Raw genomic sequence first — 12,510 nt, forward strand, 5'->3', positions numbered from 1 at the left:
ACTGGGCCACTCCAAAAGGAGTATTTTCTTCTGTTTAAGCCATTCTGTTGTTGATTTACTTCTATGCTTTGGGTCGTTGTCCTGTTGCAACTGTTGAGCTTCAGCTGGTGGACAGACGGCCTTAAGTTCTCCTGCAAAATGTCTTTATAAACTTGGGAATTCATTTTTCCTTCGATGCTAGCAATCCGTCCAGGCCCTGACGCAGAAAAGTAGCCCCAAACCATGATGCCCCCACCACCATACTTCATAGTTGGGATGAGGTTTTGAGGTTGGTGTGCTGTGCCTCTTTTTCTCCACACATAGTGTTGTGTGTTTCTTCCAAACAACTCAACTTTGGTTTCATCTGTCCACAGAATATTTTGCCAGTACTGCTGTGGAACATCCAGGTGCTCTTGTGCAAACTGTAAACGTGCAGCAATGTTTTTTTGGACAGCAGTGGCTTCCTCTGTGGTATCCTCCCATGAAATCCATTCTTGTTTAGTGTTTTACGTATCGTAGATTCGCTGACAGGGATGTTAGCATATGCCAGAGACTTTTGTAAGTCTTTAGCTGACACTTTAGGATTTTTCTTCACCTCATTAAGCAGTCTGCGCTGTGCTCTTGCAGTCATCTTTACAGGACGGCCACTCCTAGGGAGAGTAGCAGCAGTGCTGAACTTTCTCCATTTATAGACAATTTGTCTTACCGTGGACTGATGAACAGCAAGGCTTTTGGAGATACTTTTATAATCCTTTCAAGCTTTATGCAAGTCAACAATTCTTAATCGTAGGTCTTCTGAGAGCTCTTTTGTGCGAGGCATCATTCACATCAGGCAATGCTTCTTGTGAAAAGCTAACCCAGAACTGGTGTGTGTTTTTTATAGGGCAGGGCAGCTGTAACCAACACCTCCAATCTCATCTCATTGATTGGACTCCAGTTGGCTGACACCTCACTCCAATTAGCTCTTGGAGTTGTCATTAGTCTAGGGGTTCACATACTTTTTCCACCTGCACTGTGAATGCTTACATGGTGTGTTCCATTAACATGGTAACATTTAATTCTTTGTGTGTTATTAGTTTAAGCAGACTGTGATTGTCTATTGTTGTGACTTAGATGAAGATCAGATCACATTTTATGACCAATTTGTGCAGAAATCCATATCATTCCAAAGGGTTCACATACGTTTTCTTGCAACTGTACAACTGTATAGCGATTCCTGCAGTTCCCGTCAATAATGGAAACCGCGACGCATTGCCGAATCAGGTGCACAATAATACCACTAGTGCCCAACGGACCCTCCGGACTTACAATAGGGTACATCGGGTTTATTCATTTTTGACAGGACCACCTACCTCCACATCAGCGGTTTTATTTCCGGTATTGAGATCAGTCATAGGGGCTTAATACCGGAGGAAAACGCTTCAGTTTTGTCCACATTCATTGGGGACAAAACTGAACAGAACGGAATGCACCAGAATGCATTCCGTTCTGTTTGGTTGCGTTCCCAAGCCGGACAGAAAAACGCTGCGAGCAGTGGTTTTCTGTCCGGTATAGGAATACAACCAAAGATGGATCTGGCATGAAACACAATGCAAGCCAGTGGTGCTAGATCAGTTTTCTCGGACGCAAAAGAAAACAGATTCGGCGCCCACTGATTTACAATGATTTTAGTGCAGAATCAGTCATGGCTATTTTACAGATAATACAACTGGATCCATTCATAACGGATGCAGGTGGTTGTATTATCATGATGACGGAAACTTTTTTTGCTGCTCCCTGCCGGATCCTGCAAAAACGCAGATGTGAGAGTAGCCCAAGTCACTGGGATCCACTGGACGCCTCAGTCTGAACACAGACCTGCCAGTTTATGTAATAGGCTTAATACTGCCCCTCTGTGTCCCACTAATAGCGCTGCTGTTCTGATATGTCTCAGGGGGCGTCCGATCTCCCCAAGGGTCACATTGCTTCGCCTTAGCGTAGAACTAGACAGGTCTGTACAGCACTTTCTTCTCATGTTGTCATCCTTATTCCCAATGTGGAGAGGATAGAAAGCTTAATTCTGCCCTCCCCCACAGACTAAACCGCCCTTGATCATGAAGCTGCCGGTTAGTGTATGTAAATCATCAAGTCATTCAAGTTATACAAGTACACATTAACATTTACCCCGTGGGCAGCGCACAACTCCCCTGACAAAGTCAAAAGCTAGCAAAAAAACTACAAAATCATGACATTAGAGATTCTCATCTACATTCAAGTGATAGGGCTGCAATAACAGACACAGCCTGCAGACATGAGTGGCGCCGTTTCTGGAAGAAAACAGACAATTTCCTCTAATCTCACACAAGATTAGGCCTCATGCACACAACAGTTTTTGTGGTCCGCAACCGAGCCGCGGCTCGGGTGCGGACCAATTCACTTCAATGGGGCCGCAAAAGATGCTGTCCGCATCAGTTGCCAATTTTTTATTTTTTTTGCAGAGCCACGGAACGGTGCATGTCCTATTCTTGTCCGTTTTGCGGTTTGTGGACCGCAATAAATGTCACGGTCATGCTCATGAGGCCTTAGAGACCATTAGCAAATTAATATACTAACCATGCTCGATAACGAGCCCCGCTGCATCTTTTCAAAGCCAAGAGCTAGAACACAGTCTGCCAACCCTGAGGAGGACACGAAATGATACAGATTAGAAAGTATGCAAAATTTTTTATAAAAAAATAAATAAAATAAAAAAACACTAATGCTCAACTACTATTATAGCAAAATAAGTGAAAAACCACAGTGATCTTGAGACATCACTGTTTGCAGTCAGTGAATTGAAACATTTGTCTACATCCAGAGTCTGGACAGAACTAATGTTTCTTGCAGCTTAGGCTGGGTTCAGACCTGAGCGTATTTGATATGCGCGTTTAACGCGCGTTTTTGTCGCGCGTTTTTTGCAATAGTAAACGCGCGTTTGACGCGCGTTTGTGTGATTGACTGCAGTGTCCTATGGCCACAAACGCGCGTCAAAACGCCCCAAAGAAGCTCAAGAACTTGTTTGAGCGTAGGGCGTTTTTTCAGCGCGTTCAAACGCGCTGTAAAACGCTCAAGTGAGAACCAGGGCCATAGGGAAGCATTGGTTTTCATGTGTTGAGCGTTTTACAGCGCGTTTGAACGCGCTGTAAAACGCTCAAGTGTGAACCCAGCCTTAGGCTTCGTTCACATCAGCGTTCAGCCTTTCCGTTCTCCTGCTCCGTTATAGGAGCAGGAGAACGGAAAGGCTGAACGCTGATGTGAACTAGGCCTAACCCTGAGGCTCAATTCACACCTGAGCGTTCTGAAACGAGCGCTCTGTATGCGCGATTGTACGGGCGTTTACAAGCGCGCATACAGAGACAAGTGTGCACACAGTGTCGCGCGTTCCCGAAAGTCTATGTACGGGAACGCGCGACAAGCGCCCAAAAAAACGCTACCGAACTTGTGTGAGCGTCGGGCGTTTTACAGCGCGATCGTACGCGCTGTAAAACGCCCAGGTGAGAACCATTCCCATAGGGAAGCATTGGTTTCTCCTTGTTGAGCGTTTTACAGCGCGTAGGAACGCGCTGTAAAACGCTCAGGTGTGAATTGAGCCTAAGGCTGGGTTCACACTTGAGCGTTTTACAGCGCGTTCAAACGCTCTGTAAAACGCTCAACACATGAAAACCAATGCTTCCCTATGGCCCTGGTTCTCACTTGAGCGTTTTACAGCGCGTTTGAACGCGCTGAAAAACGCCCTACGCTCAAACAAGTTCTTGAGCTTCTTTGGGGTGTTTTGACGCGCGTTTGTGGCCATAGGACACTGCAGTCAATCACACAAACGCGCGTAATACGCGCGTTGACTATGGACAAAAACGCGCGACAAAAACATGCGTTAAACGCGCATATCAAATACGCTGAGGTGTGAACCCAGTGTCAGTGTTTGTTACAATTGCATCCAATCCAGACCAGCCTTTGCCAGCTAAATCCATTAGCAGAAATGCCCTTTTGCCCTGATGATTTGCTACAATGCATCAGTATAGGAAAATTGAATGGGGTGTTCTGGTTACAACACAAGATGGGTGATAGCTTTCAGATCGGCGGGGGTCCCAGCATGTGAACAGGGACCCCGTAGAGTTCCCCCCCCCCCCCGAAACTGATCAAGCACGGCTGGTTGGAAATGCACACTGCCACTTCATTCATTTCTATGGGAGCACTGGAGACAGCTGCTCCGTCCATGTCAGCTCCACAGAGTACGTGGGACCACATTCTAGTGACTGGTGGGGGATCACAGTGGTAGGACCCCCACTGATCTGGGGATAACTTGTTATAACCGGAATACTCTAAGTGGCTTTCCCATTTTGCCTTTTCTACAACAAGATAGGACTAAGAACTGTGCCCAGGCTTACGGAAATAGAGTGAGGCCGGCCTGATGCGCATGCGCACTTCGCTCAACGAAGCCGCTGCCAGGAGTCCGCGGCGCATCAGGCTGAGCCTGGTGCGCAGGATCTGGCAGAGGGACGGGTAGGATTGCGGAGGCGGCGCTGAGCTGTAGAAGGTGGCGCTGGGCACCGGACGGAGAGGGGTGCGGCCGGGCACCCTGTATTAACAGACCTCCCCTTGGGCACCTTAAGTGAGTGATTGACGGGTTAAAAAACCTGTTTTTTGGGCAAATAGAGCCAGAGTGAAGTTTAATAAGGCCAGTTTAGGATTATTCTTATTACTCCAGACATGAGCATATGTTTAGGTTATAGGGGTAGCTCATGACAGAATCCCTTTAAGAATGGCTAATTTGCTGAAAGCAAGCAGATATCTTTAAGGTTATGACCACCCTAACACCCAGTATATAAAGCGACATAAAAAATACATAAACGATTCACAAGATTCCCGGATCAGGTGAAGTAGAAGATGAGAATACTTGACATTTATTGCATATACCATAGCACTACTGAATTTGCATTTAAGGGCCCTATTACTGTGGATAATCATGTGGGCAGGTATTGGAAATATGGAACTTTTACATCCAGCAATGATCGCCAGTGTATGGGGATCACAACTATGATCACTCATTCCCATATAGTTTGTTTGTGAGGCCTGTGTGACAGATGCAAACATCCAACAACCGAATGATCGATGCACCTTTACATGGAGGGTCCCAATAACTGACCTGATCCTCAGCCTGTGTATAAGGGCCCTTACCTTCTGGTGATTTGGACCAGTCAGAGTAATATATCGAGTAAGCATCTCTCACCTCCCTGGACCAGCTGTCTGCCCATGAAGAGAGCTGTAGAGCCGGTGGAGCAGTTGTTGTTCACGTTGATGATGGGGATTCCTGTGAGCCCCAGGCTGTGATAGATCGCCCGCTGTCCACATGTTGAGTCACCTGCAACCCAAAAACAAGACCAGACAGTAATACAGGGAGCAGAAGACCCTATAGCGTACACGATGTCTATACAACCATGGCATGCGGAAGGAGTTTCTTCTAATTGGACAACCCCTTCATGGCCAAGTTCAGATCTTCCAAAAGAAGATCCATGGATTTTTCAGAAAATTCAGGGCAGAAATCCAAGCCTATTCTGCTGTACATCAACAAGTGGATCCGTCCACTAGAACAAAGCTAGGAATATTACATAACCTGTGCGCCTGAGAATCTGCATGTGAATGGGGTATAAATTGCCCCTTACATATGCACTGCTGGAAGGACGGCAGCAGATTCAGTTAGGATGAGGCACGGGATCCTTGCCTAGATCTTGAAAACATGAACACCATGCGACTATTCCACGTACTCAGCTTAAAGGGGTTGTCTGAGTTATTTTTTTGTTCTTTATATGTTTCTAACTAGGCAAATGTAACAGCTTCATCGTGCACTTACTGCATCTGTAGTTGCTCCTTTCTCAGATTTCACTGAGGGTCACATGACCCATGATGTCAGCTTCTCTCCCTGCTCTGATAATGTTTGGCGCACAAGCCTGAGAGCAGATGTGTCTGTACACCAGACCTCTCTGTGCTGGCCACACCCCCCTTCACTGCGGTCTGCTCTCTCCCTGGATTCTTAACCCCTTCAGTAGCACACAGACTCAGGGCTGAAGGCTTTACAGAGTAGCTGGTGGCAGTGAGGAGACAAATGCTGGACATAGAGCTGACAGACTAGAGGAGTTCTGCAGAGCATTGCACAAGAACGGGTAGGGGGAAGATCCTGTGTGTGTATTAGCAGTGTCCTTGTACAGCTGGGACTTGTAGTCCTACACGTACAACATGCTGCTGAGTCTCCCAGCAGGCTGACATGTCACTCAGGGCAGCTCTTGTATTCACTCCCTTTGCAGAGCAGCGGGAGGGGAAGAGATTGTTCTTATTGCAGGTAAACAAAAGGGCCAAAAGAGAACCAGGGAAATGAGGAAATATATATTTTTTGCCAAAAACTTGCTTAGCTTGGTTATATATTGCTGCCCATCAGATTTAGAGTGCTATATGTTTTTTTCATAACTCTGACAACCCCTTTAATAATTATTACTGTTCCAGTGCAGAAAGCCAAGGATACTCCTGTGACGTGGACCCATTCCAATGTTTACAGATGTAGCAGAGCAGAGTTTGTCGTTGTCATACAAAGAATAAACTAACTTACCATAGACGTAGCCCACACATGCCTGCTCCACCAAGGAATATGCAATCCCTGCATCAGCCAGAGCCTTCTCTCCTGTTAGAAAAAAAATAACATTTTTTTTAAATAAATTTATAATTATTATAATTATTGCTTGAGAATGGTCCCAGCAAGCGGACCGAAACGTCGCTGCTTGGGTGAATAAAGGATCCCACCATTTTTCACCATACGGATGTGCTGCGGTGTGTTTATTCTTCTGGTTATTTGATACTTTGGATCGAGTGTCGACACCGCTGGCACCCAACACTTGCTACTAGGTGTGCTGCCCTGAACTTTCATCATTTTCATTATATATATATATATTATATATATATATATATATATATTTTTTATGCCCCTTTCACACAAGCGAGTATTCCGCACGGGTGCAATGCGTGATGCGAACGCATTGCGCCCGCACGGAATCCGGACCCATTCATTTCAATGGGTCTGTGTACATGAGCGTTGGTTTTCACGCGTCACTCGTGCGTTGTGTGAAAAATCGCAGCATGTTCTATATTCTGTGATTTTCACGCAACGCTGGCCCCATAGAAGTGAATGGGGCTGCATGAAAAGCGCATCGCAAACGCAAGCAAGTGCAGATGCGATGTGCTTTTCACTGTTGCTTGCTAAAAGATATTGTTTGTAAACATTCAGTTTTTTATCACACGCATGCAAAACGCATTAAATCGCATTGCACCCGCACGATAAAAACTGAACGTGATCGCAGACAAAACTGAATGACTGTTTGCGAAATCGCGCATTTTTCACTGAACGCTTTCGCAACGCATCCGGACCTAATCTGCACACGCTCGTTTGCAAGGAATGTTAAGGGGCAGAGGGCGAATCATGTTGGTCCTATCACCCTTGTGTCAATAAAATATATAAAAAAATAAATAAATAATTAAATAAAAATATGATGGGGGAAAGAAAAAAAAACAAAAAAAAACAACAACACAGTTCTAGTGATGAATGTGCCCAGTATGAGACCAGCTTAATGGTGCATTTGCACGACCGTATGTGCAGATCTGCAAAAAAAAAAAAAAAAACAAACCCTGGAGGTCTGTGTTGCATCCGTTTTTTGGTGACCCATTGAAACACTGCCTATTTTCGTCCGCAAAATGGACAAGAATACGACATGTTCTCTCTTGTGCGGGGACATACAGATGCAGAGAGCACACGGCGTGATGTCCGCATTTTTTTTTTTAAACCCCATTGAAATAAATGGGTCCGCATCCAATCTGCATAAAAATTCTGATCAGATGTGGAGCACAAATATGGTCATGTAAATGGGGCCTAAAGGGGTTGTCTGGCCATGGAGCGGGCAGCCCCTGGGGTTATCCCAGGGGGCAGCTTAACCCTGTAATGGCCAGGAATGGAGCAGCGGCGGGACTATGGACAGGCGAGTGGGGATTTTATGTTCTGTAAAGGACAGGGGAGGACACCTGGGGTTGTCTCCTCCAAGGCCAGACAAACCCTTTAACGCACCTACATAGCCTAAGTACGAGATATTCCATGTCACAGCCCCTGATGAATCTGTAGCAAAATGCCTAAATTACATGCGATTTACCACAGGTTTGAAAATCTTCACATAGGTTAATTTCCACTGTGGATTTTTTTTTTTTCTACCAGTGGGTACATGAAATTTTGTAAAAGTGATATCCCCCATGTGTGACTAAACTAACGGGGTCATTTATCAAACTGGTGTAGAGTAGAACTGGCTGAGTTGCCCATAGCAACCAATCAGATTCCTCCTTTCATTTTTCACAGCTCCTTTGGAAAATGAAAGGTGGAGTCTGATTGGTTGCTATGGGCAACTAAGCCAGTCCTACTTTACACCAGTTTGATAAATAACCCCATAAGACTTTCTGGAAAATTCAATAAAAAAAAAAAAAACCCTACATAGACAGGGCACATGATGAAAACCGTCATGGAGTCTGCCAGCCACGTCCGTGCCACTCACCTGCCTCCTTAGCCATATCCGGATAATCAACCTCACCTCTGGGTTTTATAAACTGTAAAGGAAGAAGTAAAACAAGTTGTGGATGAATCTCTGGGTTGTAAAAGCAAAATCACACTGACGATATACGACATATAGCATTCCAATAAAAAAAAGCTCACACTTATTATATTGTCTATGGGGGGGGGGGGGGGGGGGGGTTTGCTTTTTTTTTATTTATTTTTTTTATAAGACTCATGTGGATGGGATCTCTATACGGATCCCTATGTATACATCTAACTTCTGTGGGTGACTATACGTAAAGGAAATCCCTAATCGTGAAGGGCACCTGTCAGCAGTTTTGTACCTATGAAACTGGCTGACCTGTTATTACATGTGCTCTTGGCAGCTGAAAGATGTTTAATATAGGGCAGGGATCGGCAACCTTTTTTTGTACGGAGTGCCGATTTAAAAAAAATGTAATAAAAATCAAAGCTGAAGTGCTCAGTGTGCCGAGCCATACGGGAATGTAAAGTTATAACACAAATATGTGACATAAACCAGGTATTTACTAGCCATGAGGCCAAGTGAGGCGATCGCCTCAGGCAGCACCAGGTAGGGGCAAGAGGGGGGCAGCCGAAGGGCCATGGGCAATAAGCACTTTCATTGTGGATGGGGCGGGTTCGACCGTTTCAATTTTCACCTCAGGCAGCAGAAAGCTAGGTGCACCCCTGTGTGCATTGCAAACAACCTGCCTGGGGGGGGGGGGAAATAAATCTGCAACATAAGGCCTCTTTCACACGACCGTTGTGTGCACCCGTGGCCGTTGTGCCGTTTTCCGTTTTTTTTCGCGGACCCCATGACTTTCAATGGGTCCGTGGAAAAAACGGAAAATGCACCGTTTTGCAGCCGCATCCGAGATCCGTGTTTCCTGGCCGTGAAAAAAATATGACCTGTCCTATTTTTTTCACGGCCAACGGTTCACGGACCCATTCAAGTCAATGGGTCCGTGAAAGAACACGGATGCACACAAGATTGGCATCCGTGTCCGTGATCCGTGGCCGTAGGTTACTTTTTATACAGACGGATCCGAAGATCCGTCTGCATAAAAGCTTTTTCAAAGCTGAGTTTTCACTTCGTGAAAACTCAGAACCGACAGTGTATTCTAACACAGAAGCGTCCCCATGGTGATGGGGACGCTTCTAGTTAGAATACACTACAAACTGTGTACAAGACTGCCCCCTGCTGCCTGGCAGCACCCGATCTCTTACAGGGGGCCGTGATCAGCACAATTAACCCCTTCAGGTGCGGCACCTGAATGGGTTAATTGTACTATCATATCCCCCTGTAAGAGATCAGGGCTGCCAGGCAGCAGGGGGCAGACCCTCCCCCCCTCCCCAGTTTGAATATCATTGGTGGCCAGTGCGGCCCCCCCCCATCTATTGTAATAATAGGTTGGTGGCCAGTGCGGCCCCCCCCTCCCTCTATTGTAATTATTCGTTGGTGGCACAGTGTGCGCCCCCCCCCCCCTCCCTCCCTCTATTGTAATAATTTGTTGGTGGCACAGTGTGCGCCCCCCATCGGCCCCCCCTCCCTCTATAGCATTAACAACATTGTTGGCCAGTGTGCGGCCTCCCATCTCCCCCCCCCCCATCATTGGTGGCAGCGGAGTTCCGATCGGAGTCCCAGTTTAATCGCTGGGGCTCCGATCGGTAACCATGGCAACCAGGACGCTACTACAGTCCTGGTTGCCATGGTTACTTAGCAATAGTACAATAGTAGAAGATTCATACTTACCTGCTGGTGGCTGCTGCGATGTTCGTGTCCGGCCGGGAGCTCCACCTACTGGTAAGTGACAGGGTCTGTGCGGCGCATTGCTAAATTAACTGTCACTTACCAGTAGGAGGAACTCCCGGCCGGACACGAACATCACAGCTCCCAGGTAAGTATGAATCTTTTACTATTGTACTATTGCTAGTAACCCGCTGCCACCAATGATCGGGGGGGGGGGGAGATGGGAGGCCGCACACTGGCCACCAATGTTGTTAATGCTATAGAGGGAGGGGGGGCCGATGGGGGGCGCACACTGTGCCACCAACGATTTATTACAATAGAGGGAGGAAGGGGGGGGGGGCGCACACTGTGCCACCAACGATTTATTACAATAGAGGGAGGAAGGGGGGGGCGCACACTGTGCCACCAACGAATTATTACAATAGAGGGAGGAAGGGGGGGGGCCGCACTGGCCACCAATGATATTCAAACTGGGGAGGGGGGGGGGGGTCTGCCCCCTGCTGCCTGGCAGCCCTGATCTCTTACAGGGGGATAGGATAGTACAATTAACCCCTTCAGGTGCGGCACCTGAGGGGTTAATTGTGCTGATCACGGCCACCTGTAAGAGATCGGATACTGCTAGGCAGCAGGGGGCAGTCATGTACACAGTTTGTAGTATATTCTAACTAGAAGCGTCCCCATCACCATGGGAACGCCTCTGTGTTAGAATATACTGTCGGAAATGAGGTTTCACGATCTAACTCATATCCGACAGTATATTCTAACATAGAGGCGTTCCCATGGTGATGGGGACGCTTCAAGTTAAAATATACCATCGGATTGGAGAAAACTCCGATCCGATGGTATAAAAGGGACTCCAGACTTTACATTGAAAGTCAATGGGGACGGATCCGTTTGAAATGGCACCATATTGTGTCAACGTCAAACGGATCCGTCCCCATTGACTTGCATTGTAATTCAGGACGGATCCGTTTGGCTCCGCACGGCCAAAAATCCTCCAAAAATCAAGGAAGACCCACGGACGAAAAAACGGTCACGGATCACGGAAAAACGGGACCCCGTTTTGCGGACCGTGAAAATTTACTGTCGTGTGCAATAAGCCTAAATTGGTATCCTGTGGACTACAACCGTGCTCCACAGATCAATTTCTAGCACCTTCACATGCGGCAGATTCACCTGCAGAAATCCACGTGCTTAACCCCCAAGACAACCTCAGATGATTGGGACAGATTTTCATATGCGAAAGTGCGCGCTTATGCTGCCATTTTTATTTTTTTATTTTTTTTTTAAGCACGTCGATGAGAATTCCTAAAATTGTATGCACACTGCTAGCATTGCAATATTGTAACATGCGGCAAATCTGCTGGATGCAAATCCACGAAGGCTACGCGGAGCTTCCATCCTCGGTGGATGTGCTCCGAAGCCGTCTGCACACGGGTTCTCCTTATTGATTTTTGTGTGCAAGTTCAATCAATATAAAAAATAAAAAAATAAAAAAGTTTTTCCTGAACAGATCCTGCTCGTGAGAAACAGGCAGGGTGTATTCACACGACCGTATGTATGTATTTTGTGGTCCGCAAAAGAATACGGATGGCGCCCATGTTGCAACAGTTTTTTTTTGTATACCCATTCCCAATTTTTTTTAATGGGTTCGCGTGCGATACACACCCTAAATATGGTTGTGCGAATGCGGCCCTATTCACACGTCAGTGAATCACGGATGTGTTTTAGTGCGGTCGGTGGGTTGAGCACAGAAAAACGCTCTATTTTTGTCCATCACCCCCATTACAGTCAGCGCAGTCGCCGTTCGTATTTCGTCCTGGTTTCACAGACCGTTTATAAACAGAGCTAAAAATTAAAGGGGTTTTCCGAGACTTCAAACACTGATGACCTATCCTCCGGATAGATCATCAGTGTCTGATCGCCGGGGGTCCAACACCTGGGACCCCCATAGATCAGCTGTTAGAGAAGGCAGCGGTGCTCGCAGTAGTGCTGCGGCCTTCTCTAGTTTTTCCTAGGCCAGTCCGTTGGTTCATCGGTCATGTGACCTAGAAGTGAAGCGAATGGGGCTGAGCGCCATACCATGCACAACCGCTATACAACGTACGGCGCTGCGCTTCGTTCGCGTCGGGAAGGCCACAGTGCTCATAGGTGCGCCGTGCCTTGT

At 46.8% G+C, this 12,510-nt stretch overlaps 1 protein-coding gene across 1 annotated transcript in view; it reads right to left on the reverse strand.

Moving 5' to 3' along the window:
- The window catches only part of SCP2 (sterol carrier protein 2), a 61,456-nt gene that overhangs the window by 47,715 nt on the left and 1,231 nt on the right, over positions 1-12,510 (reverse strand). The window contains exons 2-5 of the mRNA XM_040407722.1: positions 8,574-8,625; positions 6,596-6,667; positions 5,225-5,356; positions 2,572-2,636 (exon numbers count right to left, since the gene is read on the reverse strand). Coding sequence (XP_040263656.1) covers positions 2,572-2,636; positions 5,225-5,356; positions 6,596-6,667; positions 8,574-8,625 — 321 coding nt within the window. The remainder of the gene's footprint in view (positions 1-2,571; positions 2,637-5,224; positions 5,357-6,595; positions 6,668-8,573; positions 8,626-12,510) is intronic.

This window comes from Bufo bufo, chromosome 9 (genome assembly GCF_905171765.1).
Source record: "Bufo bufo chromosome 9, aBufBuf1.1, whole genome shotgun sequence".
NCBI lineage: Eukaryota > Metazoa > Chordata > Amphibia > Anura > Bufonidae > Bufo > Bufo bufo.